General features: G+C 42.0%; 1 protein-coding gene across 2 annotated transcripts in view; it reads right to left on the bottom strand.

Moving 5' to 3' along the window:
- The window catches only part of TDO2 (tryptophan 2,3-dioxygenase), a 114694-nt gene that overhangs the window by 25841 nt on the left and 70587 nt on the right, over positions 1 to 18266 (bottom strand). For both annotated transcript variants that reach the window (XM_069630324.1, XM_069630323.1), the window contains exons 7-9: positions 17422 to 17529; positions 6346 to 6457; positions 5070 to 5127 (exon numbers count right to left, since the gene is read on the bottom strand). In XM_069630324.1, the coding sequence (XP_069486425.1) occupies positions 5070 to 5127; positions 6346 to 6457; positions 17422 to 17529 (278 nt within the window). The remainder of the gene's footprint in view (positions 1 to 5069; positions 5128 to 6345; positions 6458 to 17421; positions 17530 to 18266) is intronic.

Below are 18266 nucleotides of genomic sequence, written 5' to 3'. Positions count from 1 at the left end.
AAAGCTTATCCCATACACTCTCGGCAGGCAGTTAAGGTCAACCAATTCATGACTCTTGGTGGTCCCCACTAGCAAAAGGATGAGGGGGGTGTATATCCTCCTCAGTGCAGGCGGCTGGGTCCATTAGTCTGCTGGATGGCCATTTAAAAATCAGAAACTCATTGTTACCAGGATCTACTTCTACATGATGATATAGCTTCCATCTAGTTGCTTCTGGTGTTCACTAGCGCCAAGATGCCCAACCAGTGATAGAACACTGTATAAACAGCTTTATAATGTAATGCAATGCAATGCAAAACCTCTAGGCCGGATATGGATACTTGCCTATTGCATCTGGGCTCAACCGATGGCAAAGCAGATTTTCCCTAACTGTACTCATTGCAAAAAATGGCCTGTTATAACTGTGCAGTGACAATGCGAGGCATGAATATATTTTAATACTCGAGAGTAAAGTAAAGAATGATACAATTGGGATTTTGACATGTCAAGTTCATTGTGCTATTATGCACTGTTTTTACTGCCTACCTACCATTATCCTGTCCTCCAAGCACTGTCTGGGAGTTCAGCAGACCGTAATTTGGACCTACATATTAAACAGTGGCCCTCATTACGACCCAGGCGGTAAGTTACCGCCTGGGCCGTGACTTTACCACCATGGCGTAAACTATGTTTACGCCATGGTGGTTGGCGGACTTACCGCCCCATTCCGACCTTGGCGGGGCGGTAAGTCCCCAATCCCCATTTACCCTTCCCCATTCCCATTTTTGCCCCATAGGGCAAAATGGGAGTGGGGAAGGCGTTAATTACGCCACCGTAAATTACGGTGGCGTAATTAACTCCATGGTCCCTTAGCGCCATGGATTTTAACACCTGCTAAAAGCAGGTGTTAAATCCGCCATGGCGCTAAGGGACCTCGTACTCAGGCGGTAAGGGTCGGCGCTGTTTACGGCGCCGTAAACCCCTTACCGCCTGAGTTGTAATGAGGGCCAGTATGTTGTATTTGTATTTAGGTGTATGCATATTGCCAACCTAGCTGGGAAGCAAAAGAGAGCTGCACAAGTATTTTGGTGTTAATAGAGGTAGTTGTAAAGGGTGATAACTGGTTGGATTATAAAAGCTTGGAGATCCCATGATACAGGGGTGGTACATACCTAAGGATATCATCTCCTAGGTGACCCCTTGTGATTTCCTGAAGAGCAGGGCATTGTATTCCTTCCTGAACCACATGAGCTTTATTGTTGTTGGTACCAGGATGGTGTTTTAGTTGGCTGGTGCATAGCAAGAGAAGTCATGTCTATTTGCGTGCCAGTTTATCTTGAGCGTGACATTGGTCTTACTCCTAGATGAGCTTGTCAGACCTTAGCCCCCAAGGTTTGTGGCTAGGTAGGCTGGTGTTTGCACATTTGTTGCCATATATGTGATGCAGGGATTTATGAAGAGTACAATGGCTGGGATGATAGCCAGTGGTCTGTAAATGGTGCAGATGTGGTTCAATTTCTTAGCTCTGGTTATGTGGCATGCAGTGGTGTGTTGAATAGCCCTTAAGATGACCAGATGACGGTCGGATGCTGGTGAGGTTGGAGTTCCATCCATTGTTGTGTGAGTTTGCAGTGTCTACACCATGGTTTTGAAGTTTGGAGGAAGTCTTTTATCTTCTAGAGGAGTGCTAGTTGATGCAAGGCAGTTTGGACTTTGTTGTTGCTATGTTGTCAGAAGGTAAGAATGTATTCAATAATGAACCCAAGTTATTAGTTGCAAATTACCAATTGCAGTGTGAATGTATCCAGGTGCATGCCATTCAGCCACCCTTGGGTGGTCTTTTTAGCTGGTTGGCTTAGTAGGATGTTGGCTTTGGATTGAGATTCAGTTACGTGCTTGCCATCCCAAGCTTTGAAGGAGGCATTGTATTTCCTGAAGTGTTACATTTCTTAAGCACAAGGTGTAAATGAGTCAAATGTGTATTAGTGAAGTGAGATATTAGGTTTGTATAGAAGCACAAGGAATGGTTACACATAGAGATTGACGATCACTAGGGAGAGTATTAATCCCTCTGAATCAAAACTCTGCATAACCTGGCAATGGACATAACTGAAGTTACCCATCTGGCCTACTTGATATCTGTCTGAGAGGCAAGACTGTACCTTAGATCCCTTTTCTATCTGTGAGTAGGCTTGTAAGTGTGAAGTGGTCAATTGTAGAGCAGCACCCATGACCTGGATGGTGTGTGTTTCCATGGTGCATTCGTGTAGTCACAGAACAGGCCCTATTGTTTAATAAGATCAGGAAGTTGTTTGGCAACCTCCTTCTCAATGATTTTACCAATAACATATGCCTAATGATCGGCCAGCAGTTAGTGAGGTCATCTAGGCTGAGAGTTGAGTTTTCGAGGAGTGGTTGGATTAATACTTTTTTCAAGATACTTAGGGAAATCTCTAGATTGAGTTTGGGATTAACTATTTGAAGGATGGGTTTGCCAAAACGACTTCCTCCCTGCAGGAGTCCAAGAATGACCAGTGGCTAAACCACCTATTCAGCCCTCACTTTTCTGCAAAACAGGAGTGATCCCAATTATAAAGGTGAAACAGGCACAAGTGAGATATACCTCCTTCACCTTTTGTGGCAACATGAGTTGAGGGCAGGCTATACTCTTAAGAGGGAAATGGAAGTGAACCGTTAGCATCCCAAAGTCATACAGACCAAAATAAAGGAATGTCCAATCAAGGTTTAATACAAATATATAATTTAATTAGACACACCAAATGCAAAAATCACTAAATAGAAAAACACTACACAAATCCATCCCTCTGGATAGAACACAGAATATGCAAAAGGTAGAAAGATTCAGCACTTGTAATGAAACTGTGGTGAAAGGCAATCAATGAACACAATGTTATAAAAAGGATAGGTCTTGAGCGAGAAAAGGGATACAATGTTACCTAATCAGTCTCTAGGGCTCAAAGATGGATGCAAAGTTCAAGACAGGATGATTTGATGCAATGTTTGATGATCGCAGTTCAAAGAAACCTCCAGGGTTGGTTCGACTATCGACTTGATCAGCGACAGGGAGGTTGGTGGTTCAAAATGCAGTTTGAACGGGATAATTTCAGCGATGAGCTTCTTCTTCAAGCCAAGTCAATGAACCACTCCGGCTAGTGCAGTGTGGCGGCCTACTGGTTTGAATGTGCAGCACAGCATTTTGAAGATTGGGAGAGTGCCAGAGACTGCAGCAGAGGGTCAAATTGGTTTGAATGTGTCAAACAGTGGATCTTAGTGGTTTGACAGTGAATTCAGAGGGATTCTAGCTGATCTGTCTCACAGGTTGCTGTGAATCCCAATACAGAGGCTCAGGGACAAGATAGGTGCATGATCTCATTCTCCCAAACACGTGAGTGGCAAGCAAACACCTGCAGGGTTCCTTCGCCCCCATTGAGGCCCAGGGTACTGGTGTATCTGGCAGAGAGGCAGGTCTGGCTGCAGTAGTAGGTCGCCCCCAATGTGTACTGGGGATGGTTAGGGAGCAGGGCTTGCTCCTGCCTTGAAACACCTGTATTCACTGCACAAATGGAGACCTTTGGAAAGGACTGCTCTCCCACAATGGTCCAAGCAAATTCTTCTTGAAGTGATGAAGTGCAGAGATAAATCAAATAAGGGGTGGGAGACTCCCTCTTTTATAGCTAAAGAACCACAAGAGATTGGGCAGAAGCAAGCCTGCTTTAAAGGGTACAATCTCTGTCATTGTGACAAGCAGTCTTTGCCTTCTTGCATCATACTCAAAGGGCCTCATCATGAGTTAGGTGGTATCCTGGCAGTAAATCTGTCAGAATATGGGCAAACGGAAATAGCGTTACCACAACTTGGTCTGGTGCTATTCTCACCAGATCGCAAGCTGCGTTGGCGTTCTAAGTCCCCAATTATTTCAGTCCATAGGACTCAATGGGGCATTTTTGGCGCAATTACCATAGCAGTGATTGAGCCGCAGTAATTGCAACAAAAATGGGCAGAAAATAGGCGTACTCACCCCCATCTCAAAGCTGGAGGTGAATGCTCTACGGTTCACCCAACTCGGGATTGGGCGGAGCGGTAACGCATCATTAAAAGCATTACTGCTGCATTTGTACCTGTCCGCCCAACTCCTGAAGAGGCCCAAAGTGTTTTTGTACTAAAGGAAGTGAAGGAGACAGGAAGGAAAGAGAGCCGTTTAAGACATAGATGTTATGGTATGTGTATACTGTTTATTCTAGTCGATGTTGGGAAGTCCTTCCACTATAACAGATCTGGAGTATGGTGTTTAGTCTCACTTCGGTTATTTGTAAAACTTTCATTATTGGTGCTGATTATATTATCGAAATATAGCAATTATACAGCTCCTTCATTTGTTATATGGTTTAATGCATTGCCATGAAAGGCTCTGATCTCAGTATATGGTCACCGAAGATGTAGGCACATATTTCTCTTATGGGCCTCGACATCTAATTAGTTCACTCACTGCATTGCAAAGTTAGCACACCCAAATGCCTTAGCCAACAATACGTTCCCCAGCACCATGGCCACAATTCATAGCCTTTTAAGGCTAAGAACGCTATCACATTTATATTATTACTTTGTTACTGTTGTGCTCATCAAGTACCAACTTTTGGTGCATCCCATAGCTTGCTGGTCAAACGATGGCAAGCTGACGAGACGCAGGCAGTACACAGCGTGAGTTTTGCTTATTAGACAAAGCACACTGATTACACTATTTTTCAATGTAACTATCTTTCAAGGTTGCTTTTGTATACTGCTCCTATGGGGTTTTGCTTATGTGCTAATCACACCCCTTCAGTAACGTCCTCTCCATTTCCTGATGTTTCCTTTATTTTGCTATTATTAACATTAAAGTCCTGAGGAAGTACTGTGTAGGCACGAAACAAATGTCAAATGTATCAAAGGTAAACTGCAATTCAATATTTGGAAATCTCCTTTGCAGCTTGAATTTAAAGAGATAAGCTGTTTGTAGTAATTACTTTTGAACAAACCATGATGGAAATGCATTTCTGTAGACTACACAGCAAGAATAAATGTGGTATTACCTGTAAAAGTAGATCATTAGAGCTCCCTTCAAGGCATTGTATGATAGGCGCCGGTCACCTGCAACAAAAACAGTGAATATAACACGTGCATTTATAATCTGTTGCTTTCCATTTCCTAAGGGGAACTGAAACTAATATGAATATGGTAAACGGCAACCATTTAGAGCAGTATTTTCAAGATTTGTGCCCATGAATAAATACATACATTCATCGCAAATGTATACATATTACAAAAGTCATAATAGTAATTTTTTTTGGTTTGCTAATTTTAGGAGTTTGACCAATCATAAGTCGGATTTCCACGATAAGTGAATATCATAGGAAAGGTTGTTATATCTAAAGTCCCAAAAAGTTGGATATGGATGGTCATGTACCCTATCACTTTGCCGAAACAAAGAGATGTGTAAATGTACAGTTATTCATACAGCAATTCACACCACACGTAGCCCTTTTATAATCCCTGCCAACTTTGAAACATTGAAAGTGAGGCAGGAGAGAGTGAATCTGATTTGCCCAGTTTCACTCAAGGTGGTCAATGGGTAAACCATAATTTAGAGCCAAGGTTACCTAGATCCATGTGGCAGTCATTAGACCACAGTGATTGCCCAGTTCTAAGACATACATACAGTTATACTCAGCATGAAAGATATATAACAAAAATATCAGAAGTGACGCCATCTACCACGGTATGCCCTAACTTAAACACCATACCATACCAATACCATACCATATACCATACCAATACCATAATTTCAATGTCAACGTGTTGTGCAGACAATTGTCCTTTTTTACAAATTGGCAAGGTATTTGTATACATCATTGTGATTAATTTGCGGGTGTGCTAGGATCTACAACACAATATCGTCAAAGAAACACACAAAGGAAATATGATACATATATGCAACCGTATTCGGTGTTTTTATACATGTATGTTGTGTATATAGGTGTAGGGTATTGGGGGTAGGTTACCAAAAGGTTGAGATTGTGGGGGTGTGGGTTAGAAGGGGGATTGGACCCCTTTCAAAAAATTAATAAAGGATAACGGCCATAAGAAATAATGCATGAGTAAAGTGCAAACGAGTAAAGTGATCTCGTTGAAACACGTATGACCATATGCAGCCATTTTGCTCTTGACGGGAACATGATTTTTTATCCGTTTCTTCATTTTGTTAATATCTACCTACGTCCTACGTCAATGGCTATATGTATCCAAAAGAAAATATCAATCCTATTGGACTGCAACTTAAAACAGTTTTAAGACAGACAGAAAATGTACCTTTGCTGAGAAGATGCTCATGGCGTTTCTCATCAAATAGCGAAGTGAAAACCTCTTTTTGCTTCTTAAGTTCTTCCATCAGCTCTTCTTTCTCCTCTGACTCTGGCTTGCCCTTTGGTAAAATGTTTTTGAAATGGTTAGGTTCACAATTGCCAATAATTACTAGTTTTTTATCACATTGAGGCCAAAAGAAAGTTTTAAACACGTCAATTACAGCACCAGGTGTGTCGGTCTATTCATACCGGATGCCAAATTAACCAATAGAAGGTCCAGAAATGTGTCCCCTAAGCCAATGCTGGATTCATATTTATTGAGGCGGTCTAGGTCTCGATCAGGATGGGCAGTCCTTAAGGTGTTTTACAAAAGAATGAGCAATTATTGTATAGCAGATACATGGTGTGCTGGTGATGGGGAGTAGTACTTTGAGCATGGTAAAATACGGAGTAGTATACTGACTTAGATATTCGGGGAGGAAAAGTAGGAAAATGTGACAATATGTACAATAGTGGAAGGTAGGGTTTTTTTAGGGTGGTAATGCTGAATACAACGGTGGGCAATCCTTCCTGGTGCAGAAGGTAGACCTTGAACATTGGTTTAAAAGAGTAAATGTTAGTGTTGTTTTTAAAGCATGGGGGAAAGGAAAAAGGCAGGAGAAAGCGTGCAAGCAGGAGGTTGTACAAAGTGGGTGAGGGGCAAACAAACTGAGGAGGGTCAAGAGCCTAAGATTCTTGGACAACAAGCTAGTATGTATTGATAACCAGCCAGCATGAAAGCTGTGATGACTGGTGGGGAAGAGCAGGGTAGCTTGCAAAGGGGACGGTGCTTAATCTTTAGGGTTGTTTGTCAGGGCTCAGCCCCGACACTTACTTTTGAGCCCTGGCACTTATTTTCTGAGCCTAATTTCATTAAAGCATGGTATTTTGGCAACTTTATTATTTTAATTGTCAGTCAGTAGTAGTAACACAACAAGCAACAACAGTGTGACCTATGTTGGCAGTTCATGGCTAATTATCCATGTTTATGAATAACAATGAGTTGGAAGGTGACAATGCTGGTCACTCATGCTAACCATGCCTGCACACTGCTCCACTCAACCTGCATGACATTGGTGCAAATTCCCTACCTTAATAACCAGCAGCACTGCCATACCTGGGTGGGTTGGCAACAAAAGAACAGTGACCAGTGAGCAGCCCCAACACAGCAATAAAGTAAGTGAAAAGACCAATGTCGAAGAGGATTGCCAGCCACATGTGACAAACTATACAAAAAGAGCTTACTGCAGTCTTTGACAGGGAATTTCATTAGTGCAGTCATGATTTTGCCTGTTTTTGTCCATGAATTCGGCATAGGAGGAAAGCATGTTTGCTCTTTTGTCTGTGGATAGATGATCAATATGTTCCACTTGCAACTGTTAACGATGATGTGTTTTAAAGAAACACTTAAACATTTATATTATTTCGAGCCACAACTAATATGTGATGTCAACACAGCCAGAGTCAGATCATTCATCACCTTCAATGAACTGTTGAGAGTTGCAGCTTTAACCCCAAATATGTTAACACTGTATGGAGCAGACGTGGGTGATATCCACCGCGGTGTGTCACAGGCGTGCTAGAAAATATTTGGGCCCAGGCACTTAATTTATTACAAATTAAGCACTGGAAGGGGACATGTAGAAAAGTTTCAATCTCGTCGAGCAGAGCAATAGCATAGCTTGGGATTTCCATGAAGACATGTGAGGAATAGTCTTGGCATCTAAGAACCAGTGTAGATATACACATTTCGGCAGAGTGGTAGGAGCGAGGGGACAGATTTTACAGCCATTGAGACACCTGTACTTGGTGGCAGTGGCTGTGGAGGTGCTAACAGGTTTAAGCTTAATCTAGCTTTTCAGGTTTCAAAAAATCACTCAAAACATTTATTTTCAAATAACATGGAGGGCAATAACCCTGAGTGACTGTAAATATAACTGACTTTTCTCATGTATAAATTTGTAACTATGTTTTGCTTGCCATATTGCCTGAATGACTGCCTAGAACGAAGCAGTCCAATCCCACTGTGCAATTATGTGAATATTCTGTTTGTAATCTTGAACAATGCTTTTGCAACCTCACCGTGATACCTGAGGGTCTGGGCGTTTAACACATGTAATAAATAAATAAATTAAATAGCTGCTGAAGATGATCTCAAGGTTGAGTTGAGGGAAGGTTACCACAACTGAAAAATTATCAAGCTCGTGAAAATATACTAAATTAGGAAAGCTGAAATTGAATCACAAATAGAGAATTACATCCTCAACATGAAATATGTCAACGCAAGTGTACTTTGAGATAGTGGACTATGCTAATGAAGAAAAACCTCTTGAATATTGTAGAGTGGTAGGGAAGGAGAGAAAGACATGTTTGTAAAATGAGTGTTTTTTGGGGTCAGAAAATGGTTTATTTGGGAGAGGTATGACTGTCTGTTTGTACCAGGCTGGGAGACAAGATACAAGTTGGGAGGGATATGTTGACTGGTGAGCGGAGGGGACAGGTGCAAGTTCTTTAACAGTTTGTTTTCCAAAGGGGTCAATCAGCGGGCATCATAGGTTGGCAGAGCAGAGGATGTTTAGAGGTTCATACCGTGATGTGGGGGAAGTGTGTGATAGAGAGGAGAGTGTGGGAAAGATGGCATTAGGAGCAGGGGTGTTGCTATGTCTGGAAAAGATTGGGGGCTACCGTAATGTCGGGTTTGTCAGGACTCGGGGCATGCTAGCCTTTTGGTTCTAGCCTCTGAGCTTCTATCTGGGGCTACAACCAATAGACCCTTCACCCCCTACCTAGCAACCCCTCTGATGAGGAGAGAATGACGGATGGAATTGGAGAGATGAAAGGGTGTGTAGATTGTTCCCTTATTTTGGTAATTCTAACTGGGAAGTAGAAGGGAAATTCATTAGTGCAGAGAGAGGAAGAAACAGAGCAGTAACGAGTGGTAGAAAGTACAGACTGAATGGTCATGGGTAGCTTGAGATGGTAGGAGCAGAGAGAAAAGCATCTTAATGCAATGAGGATGCTCTGGCTTTTTTGAGAGTTGTAGTCAGGGTCAGTAGAAAGTAATTGTGTGTTCGACCCCATGCTGTTCAATCATTTCTTGTCAGATCTGGGGGAACAGTGACTGATATTAACAACTTCCCACCTAGACTGGGCCACACACTGATTTTTTGGTTAGTCTACATGGATGATTTTTGCTATCCCTGGCAGTCTCCGAATACACTAAAACTAAAGACCTGATGTTAAACATGAATAAGACAAAGTTCATGCATTTCGGGAAATTGAAGGTCGATAGGACAGTGATCTGCACACAGGAAGGGAATATTGAAAAGGTGGAGAAGTATGTATACCTCAGATATGATGTTGTAGACATGCTCCGTGGGTATGATTAAACCCATAAAAGGAGATCAAAGGCTTTATCTTTAATGTCCATAATTAAACATTTTGCCCAGACGACAGCTGGGTAGTGATTCCTAGGTATAATGTAGATATACAGGCAAAAGTTAGAGGCAGGAATTTCTTACACCTTAGAGACCTCCTATGATAAACTAGACGATTGGGAAAAAAACGAGAGGGGCTAATATGGCGAATAATTCTGGGATTAACAAATGCCACCCCAATAGATGTGATGAAGTTTGAGCTAGGGCTGAATTCTTTTGTCTTGGTTATTAAGATCAATAGAGGAAACCTATTCATCATAATAATGACTACAGAGGATAACTCGATTTTACTAGTTCTGAGTAAAGCTGTGAAGGCTGACTACTGCCATTATCTGTGGGACTTTAGGGGCAGTAATTAATTGTTTTTTGACCTCATAGCTTTGTCTCCGGATTAGAAAGAGGGAGCTGGAACACAACACTCATTTAAGAGGCATGCAGAAGAGTGGGATTGGGCGCTGAACCACGATTATGCGGTGAAATCAAAATCTTTAACTACATTTTCCAGATGTATAGAAAACCCCAGAAGCATTTGTACCAGTTTCCCTCACTGGTGCTAAGGAGGCTGTTCACGCTAATTTGGCTGAACTAATTGAATGTTTTGGCAGTGTGGGGGGTGTGGCTTGGGGTACCGGAAGATAAAGGAAGTTGTAGAATGTGTGGTGACCCTGCTAACCTGGAAATCTGCCAGGCATGTTTTAACTGGCTGTAATTCAATGGTAAGCACTTACACCATATATTACGGGACGCATGTAGATGACCTGAACACGATTAGGCACAAGGCTTTCTGATTACAATGTCTATCGGCTATACTCTTTCTACTCCAGCCTGAACAAGGTTATCTCAAGGGCTTTGTTTTTATCTTAGGCGCGTAGCGTTGCTCTGCACTACAATTACCATCATCCTTGTAGTCCAGTGCATGCTCTTATAGACATGTCAGGCGCGTCAGCGCCGGCGTGTCTAAGCCAGTTTACCCCGGTATTTAAACCAAGCTAGGCTCTCCATTCCCATTGATATTACTTTTAGGAAGAGCTATTGTTTTTAGGACGCTCATGCATAATTTGTATTTTAAGCGAGCTACGCTCATTTTAATAGGGTTTTCTTTCACTGTCTTTTTTGTGCTTAAATTGTTGCTAACTTTGTTAATTGAGATTTAAATTTGCTCCAAATCTGCTGTTCATACGACCGTTATTGAAAGCAGTATACCCAGCCTGAACGAGGGTATCTCAAGGGCTTTGTTTTCATCTTAGGCACGTAGCGTTGCTCTGGACTACAATTCCCATCATCCTTGTAGTCCAGTGCACGCTCTTATAGAAACGTCAGGCGCGTCAGCGCTGGCGCGTCAAAGCCGGTTTACCCCGGTTCCCCACGGAAACTAGGAATTAGCCTACTCTCCGAGTTCTTGAAGTAAGTGTTCTATAGCTGTCACTTCTTTTTATTTCCTGCGATATGGGGGTAAAAGAAGCTCTGGAGGCCATACAACAAGCCAGAGATCAAATGGACGCTCTGAGCGCGGAGTGGGCGACTTGGATTAAAACCAGCCCCTTGCGCCAGACATCTAACAACGGGGTCTACATCCCACGTTTTTGTCAGTCACCTCTCATACCCTTAAAGATGAGATTGAATAATTTTAGCTCAGATCATAGCCCCCACATCCAGAACCCCCCCATCCCCGTACACACCATAACCTCCCAAAATTCTCCAGTACAAGAGACAGTCACTCATGTAACCTCGTCTAACTTGGTTAACCCTACCATTAAAAAAAGGACCAACCATGTGTGAATCCCCCCAATACAAGCATTTGTTCTCTTAAATGCATGCTGCTTAATACGAGAGCCCTCGTAAAACATGCAACTCAGATCTGGACATCTGTGCCCTCACTGAGACCTGGGGGCATGCTGCAGCAGATCCCATATTGGAATTGGCTACCCCTGCAGGGTACCATATTGTTAGATTGGACAGGACTTCGAGCAGGGGGGGAGGGGTTGCACTTATTATTAAATCACATTTTAAAACATGGGAATGTAAGATTGACCCTGTACAGGGTGCTGAACTCCTAAGGGTTAAAGTGTCCATCAATGCCGAAACAACCATGAATGTTGTGTTATTATACAGAGCTCCCTCAACCGATCCCAATTTTGCTGCATCACTTAATAGCTCTCTATTGGCTTTTCTTAAACCAAAAACGAAATTACTTCTAGTGGGTGACTTTAATTTGTGGTTAGGATGCACTACAGACGTGTCAGCCAAGAATATGTTAACGATCTTCGAATCTCTAGAAATGTCTCAACATATTCGAGTCCCAACTCATATCAAGGGACACACCCTGGATTGGGTTTCGACTTTGAATCTCAGTCTTATTGATCAAGAGGTGCTCGCATGCCCCTGGTCAGATCATTTTTGCATTTATTTTTCAATTCAGATGAACTATTATGAAAAGAGAGTTCCTCCTCTCAAAATTCCCATCTTGTCACGCAACCGTAGGAAGCTTAACCTCACACACATGGCAGAATGGGCTGTCTTTCTCAATGAGCAGATTAGCTGCACGGATAATCTAGACAAAATGTCTCTCACCTTCTCTGAAGCACTGGGTTCCATAACAGAGACCTTAGCACCACTGAAAACCAAACTGGTACCCACAGAGGCACGCAATGCATGGTTTAGCAAGGAGCTTCAGTTAACTAAATCAAAGAAAATTAAACTGTTACATATCTGGCGAAAAAATAAAAACTGCATAGACCTGGTCGCTTATAAAAAAGCTGCCAAGGCATACAAAACAGCAATCTACTCTGCCAAGAAGGAATCCTTTCACACCAGGATTGCAGAGGCTAAGTCTAATAGCCGTGAACTGTTTAAAATCCTAAAAGAACAGGCTCATGCACCTAGCCCTACTCAAGCCACCTTCAGTAAAAATGAAGCATGGTACACAGAGATACAATCCGCCCTATCCAATAAATTGATCAAAATTAGAGAAGGTATTGAGGTTAAAAAACTCAGTCTTTCGACTCAGTTATCAGAGAACAGCCCCCAGACCTCTATTCGTAAACCAGTGGAGCAAGCTGCGTTTTGTTTCCAACTTATTTCAGATCAAGACTTGTCTAAGATAATTTCCAATCTAAAATCTACAAGTTGTAAAGGGGATCCCTGCTCCTCGATCATAATCAAAGAGTGTTCTCCGGTCCTCATTCCAGCCCTAACTAAGTTTGTCAATGCATCCTTAGCAGCTAATAAAGTCCCGGATAACATAAAAAAAGCTTGGATTACTCCATTGCTAAAGAAACCCAACCTTTGCCCTCTCACCGCCTCCAACTACAGGCCTATTAAGAACACCCCGTTCCTGTTAAAAATCTTGGATAGGGTGGCCTATAACCAAATTGCTAGCTATCTGGAACAAAATGAAATCTATCATAAATTTCAATCAGGGTTCCGTTTGAATCACGGAACAGAAACAGCTCTATTGGCACTCAAGTCTCATCTCTCACAGAGAATGGATGGTGGTCACATTTCCCTTCTCATGATATTAGATCTGTTGGCTGCCTTTGACCTGGTGGACCATAACATTCTGGCCACCAAGCTAAGACAGAATGCCAATTTCTCGGATGAAGCAGTTAATTGGGTTATATCTTTTCTGAAGAATAGGCTAAACAGAGTGGCCAGCGACATTGCAGAAGCAGAACCAAACATACTTATGTATGGGGTCCCTCAAGGGGCTTGCGTGTCGCCTTGCTTCTATAATATATTTATGATTCCCTTTTTCCAGATGCTCCAGAACGAGGGGATTGTATTTGCAAATTATACAGTTGACACTCAATGTGTCATCCCTATATCTGGTTCCCTTGTTGAAGATGAGGCAAGAATTAACAATATTTATAAGAAAATTCAGGATTGGATGGTACTCAATGGCCTAGCATTGAATAGCGCTAAGACCGAGCTTCTAATCATTGGCTCAGAGGCCAAATTAGACAAACTAGGGCCTAGCTATAAATCGCTCATCATTGATGACTGCCGTATTGAGGTCATGAGCAAGGTGAAAACCTTAGGAATTTACTTGGACAAAAACCTTAGCATGCACTCCCAAGTGAATAGCTTGGTCTCTTCCGCTTCCTATTTTCTCAAATTGTTTCGATGTTTAAGACCTTTTATATCGGAAGCCAACGCAGAAACATTGGCAAGGGCCATAATCAGCTCTAAGATCGAATACTGCTGCAGCCTTCTCATAGGGCTACCGGTATCTGACATCCACCGGTTGCAAGTCATTCAGAATGGAGCAGTTAGGGTAGTGAAAAGCCTAGCAAGAAGAGACCATGTGTCAGAGGCCCGGCGTAGCCTCCATTGGCTGCCGGTTAAGGCTAGAATTATGTTTAGATTGCTTCTTATCACCCAGAAATGCATACAAGGAGTTATGCCATTATATCTAAAAGAACTAGTTTCAGTAAAAAATAACACCCGTACCCTTCGCTCTGATGAAACAAATATGTTGGCCATCCCACGGGTTAAAACCAAAAAATCCAGGGATTCAGCGTTCTTTTCAGCAGCTCCCCTTAACTGGAATTCACTGTCTGTTACAATAAGGAACACCACCTCGATAGAAATCTTTAAAAATGGGCTTAAAACTGCGCTTTTCTCATAGGTTAGATTCGCCTCATGATTACTGGCCCTGCTGATGAACCCTCTGGTGTCTAACTAGGTTCGTCTCCCCTGTTCGTCTATTGTGTGTTTGTTTAGTTTTTTTGATTTTTTTGTGAGTGTTTCGTTTTGAAGCGCCCTTAAGCTTTCGGGTACCTGGTGCGCTATATAAATGTTAAACATAAACATAAACACATAAACATTAGTTCTAGCCATTACCAGAGTTTGGCAGGTGGCAGAGATCAAACTGGGGATTGATTGAAAGAATGAAAGAGTGTGAAGGTGGGTGCCAGCTGGCCTAGAATGATAGGGCCATTTGAACATTTGTATTGTCCTGCTCTCAGGTGTGGACCTGGGATATCTAGCATTTCATGGTAGCTATCTTTTGCCAAAAGACTTTGAATGACTATAAGCTGGGAGAAAGGTGTTGGGTTTCAATGCAAATTTACTTTATATGATTTTATGAGATTTATAACATTGTATATTGATTGTAAGGCTGTGGTAAATTTGTTGTAAGACAAATTGCTGTTTTTCCTGTTGGGTTTTAGTATGAACAGTATTTTATCTTTTGTGTGAAAAGATGTAAGAACTGTGACACACTAATATAAAAGAAAATTCGTTGTAGACAGTGTAGAGAATGTGATATCAGTATTTGTGCCTGTGACATAAGCAGTGATTAATGGTTTCCTCAGCAGTTGAATGGCTGGGGAGTTCCATGGTTGAGAACATGGGCAGGAGGGAGTGAGGGAGTGTTCATGGTAGCGTAGAGTGCAGAGTTGAAGTGGGCAAGGGTGAGTTCAAGTGAGGAGAGACCTTGGAGTGGCATGTTTAAATTGTCAAGAGAGGGGACCATGAAGTTTAACTTGAATTTCTGCTTGGCTATAAATGTGAGAAGAGGACAAGATAGCGGTGAAGAAATAGAGATGGTGAGGTGAATAAGAGAGTGGTTACAGCGTGTCTAGACAATTGTCAGAGCAGAGGAGACCCCAATGCCTTGAATGTGGGTTGAAAGCTTATATAGGTTGACTGGTGAATTGCAGAGAAAATTGAGTAAAGTTGGAGATGTTTGGCCTTACTCAGATTGGAATGGTTGAGGTTTCCATTATGACAGAAGGGACTGTTTGAAGTAAGATGTCAATATCAGTGACCAAAAGAGGTAGAGGGGACCGAGTAGGTGGTAGATGAGGAGAGAAAGAAAGGCGTATGGAGTTAAATCAGAGAGGGGAAGAGGTACAAATGGTATGCCCGTAATGATCTTGAGACCCATGTCCTCATACTCGGAGGGCCAAGGAGAGTTTGAGAAAGAGGCACATTTGGTGTGTAGGGCTGCCCAGGTGGCAGTGTCGTAGTGGGCAATCCGGTTATGGTGATGGCTATTACCAAGAGATTGAGCTGATGAGAAACAATATGATTACTGATAAAGGATAATTTTTGCAGAGGGATTGGCCAATCCAGAGACCGAAGATGAGGTCAGTGAGGGGCAGAGGTAGAGAAGTTAATTGCCCAAACAAATGGAGGGAGGCAGATAGAGTGGATGATAATGGGTTGGGTGGGATGAGAGAGAGAGGAGAGGCCTGCGTTGTGTTTGAGAGGAGAATGAAGAATGGGGTTGAGGAGGAAGGAGAATGAGAGTAGGGGGAATAGACACAAGAGGAGAGTGGGCGTAGGCCTTGGAAGATACAAGAGACCGGGAAAGACAAGTATGGAGGAGATTTAGGTTGGCCAGTAGCATGATAGGCAGTGGTGATGTGGGTATGGGCTAGGGACTTGCAGGGAGACCTAGGTGATCATAATATGCATGTTAAGTTCACATGGCTTTAGGGATGCAGGTTAAATATACAACCAAATAAATTAAAGAAAAAACACAAGGTCCCAGGTGACCAAACCATGAAATTAAAATACAAATGACCATGGGTGAGTAAAAATGCAATTAGAACAAATTTGAGTCAAAGTTTACAGCAAATGTGATCTAAATAATTACAGGGTCATAGGAAACCATGCAATGCAAGTTAAATGCATAGGGCAACAGGCAACCTTAGAAGGAATCATAAATTAACCGTGCCCCTGTAATGGCATGTTCATCTCATATAGGACCTTGTGATGAAGATTTAACAGAGGGAGTCCTTTACCAAATTTCTATTTTTTGTGATTATTTTAGAGAATTGTGAATGCAAACTATATAGTGTGTGTAGCCCCAGATATGGTGCTCTTGCTGCGCCATGATGTTGACCTCCACTTGGAGATAACACTTCTACTTTCTGCTCAGTCGTAGTGGGCATCTGTCATAATGCATATCACTTATCCATACAGTTAAAGTAGTAACTAGCATCATACCACTTTGCTCATTTTCTTTTAATGTGTGCCTCAGATGTTGTGATGTCTAACATGAGGCAGCACCAAAAGTATCTTAAAGCAGTAAAAGTGAAATCATCTAGATTTGATCTGTTTAAGTCCAAATGGCGCTTCTGGGTGCCCATCTGTTTATCCTCAAAGGCCCATAATATTGCATTTCACATAAAATACTGTAAATCTGCTCAAACTAGATATGCACCCAAACAGTGTCCATAACCATCTCAGACAGGCCCTAGAAAAAGGACGTCCTGTACATGTAAACTGTTAAACAGAAATCTGGAAGTAGAATAAGCCATTTGAGCAAAGTGACACATGCCACATCACCCACTAGTTATTACTGGAAATTCATCTCCAATTCAGAGCAGCATGAGCAATGCATTGTGGGTATGCAAATTAGATCAAATGCAAGCCTTTTTTTTCCAGAAAACTCTCATTGTCTTTTACAATGTACACACATATTGCAGACTGAAAACTGTTCAAAAGAATTAAATTGTATCACATTTTTTAAAACACTTTGAACATTTTTACTGAAATGGCTGCTGGTGGAACAAAACATATGCACACAAGTTTACATTACTATTTACACCTTTCAAACTTTACTGTATGTGGCAAGTACATAGGAATACCATTACCAGTGCTGCATGAAAGCCCTCTGCTATTCCTTTAAATATGTTCACTTGCAGTTTTCCCCAAAAATTGAATCCTTGTTCTTCCAGGCCAGGAGTTCTTTCCAGCCATGCCTTGACAAGAAAAATGTAATTGCTTAATTTTCTAAAATTGTATTTTGTTACGCAACACACTTTGAGACATAAACAGTTACATAACATTTTAACACATATTTAAGAATACATGAATTGTCTTGAAGTACAGTCTAACATATCTATACAATTAGGTGATTGTGAACCAACATGGGAGTTCCCTTTGTAGAATGTGTGCATAAATACACTCAACACATTAAAACAGTGTGATGCTTCATTTGTACCATCAACTTCACTCCAGATAATATATTTAGAAGAACAAACAAAACAAGAAAGGTGATTGCTCAGCATCTCTTCTCCCTTTCCTCTCCAAGCTTCTCGAACGCCTTGCATACTCAACTTTCATCCTTTACCACCAATTCCTCTCTCCTACCACCCTTCCAATCAGGCTTTCGTCCTAAACACTCCACTGAAACTGCTCTCACCTCCATTCTAAACTCCCTTCTTACTGCCCGCCACACTAAACTATCCTCTATCCTTATTCTCCTTGATCTCTCTGCAGCCTTTGACACTGTCGATCACCCCCTCCTCCTTCACACTCTCTCCTCTTACCTCTCTTACCGCTCCTTTGCAGTCTCCTGTGGTGGCCGGTCCTCTCCTAACTATCCTCTTGAATATGGCGTACCCCAAGGCTCTGTCCTAGGCCCTTTCCTCTTCTCTATACACCTCCCTCATTGCCCCTGTTATCTCCTTGTTTGGCATCTCCCACCACTTCTATG

Source organism: Ambystoma mexicanum, chromosome 6q (assembly GCF_040938575.1).
Source record: "Ambystoma mexicanum isolate Mex_15411 chromosome 6q, UKY_AmexF1_1, whole genome shotgun sequence".
Lineage (NCBI taxonomy): Eukaryota > Metazoa > Chordata > Amphibia > Caudata > Ambystomatidae > Ambystoma > Ambystoma mexicanum.
The sequence above is the reverse complement of the archived record's forward strand: the minus strand, read 5'-3'. Positions and strand labels throughout refer to the sequence as shown.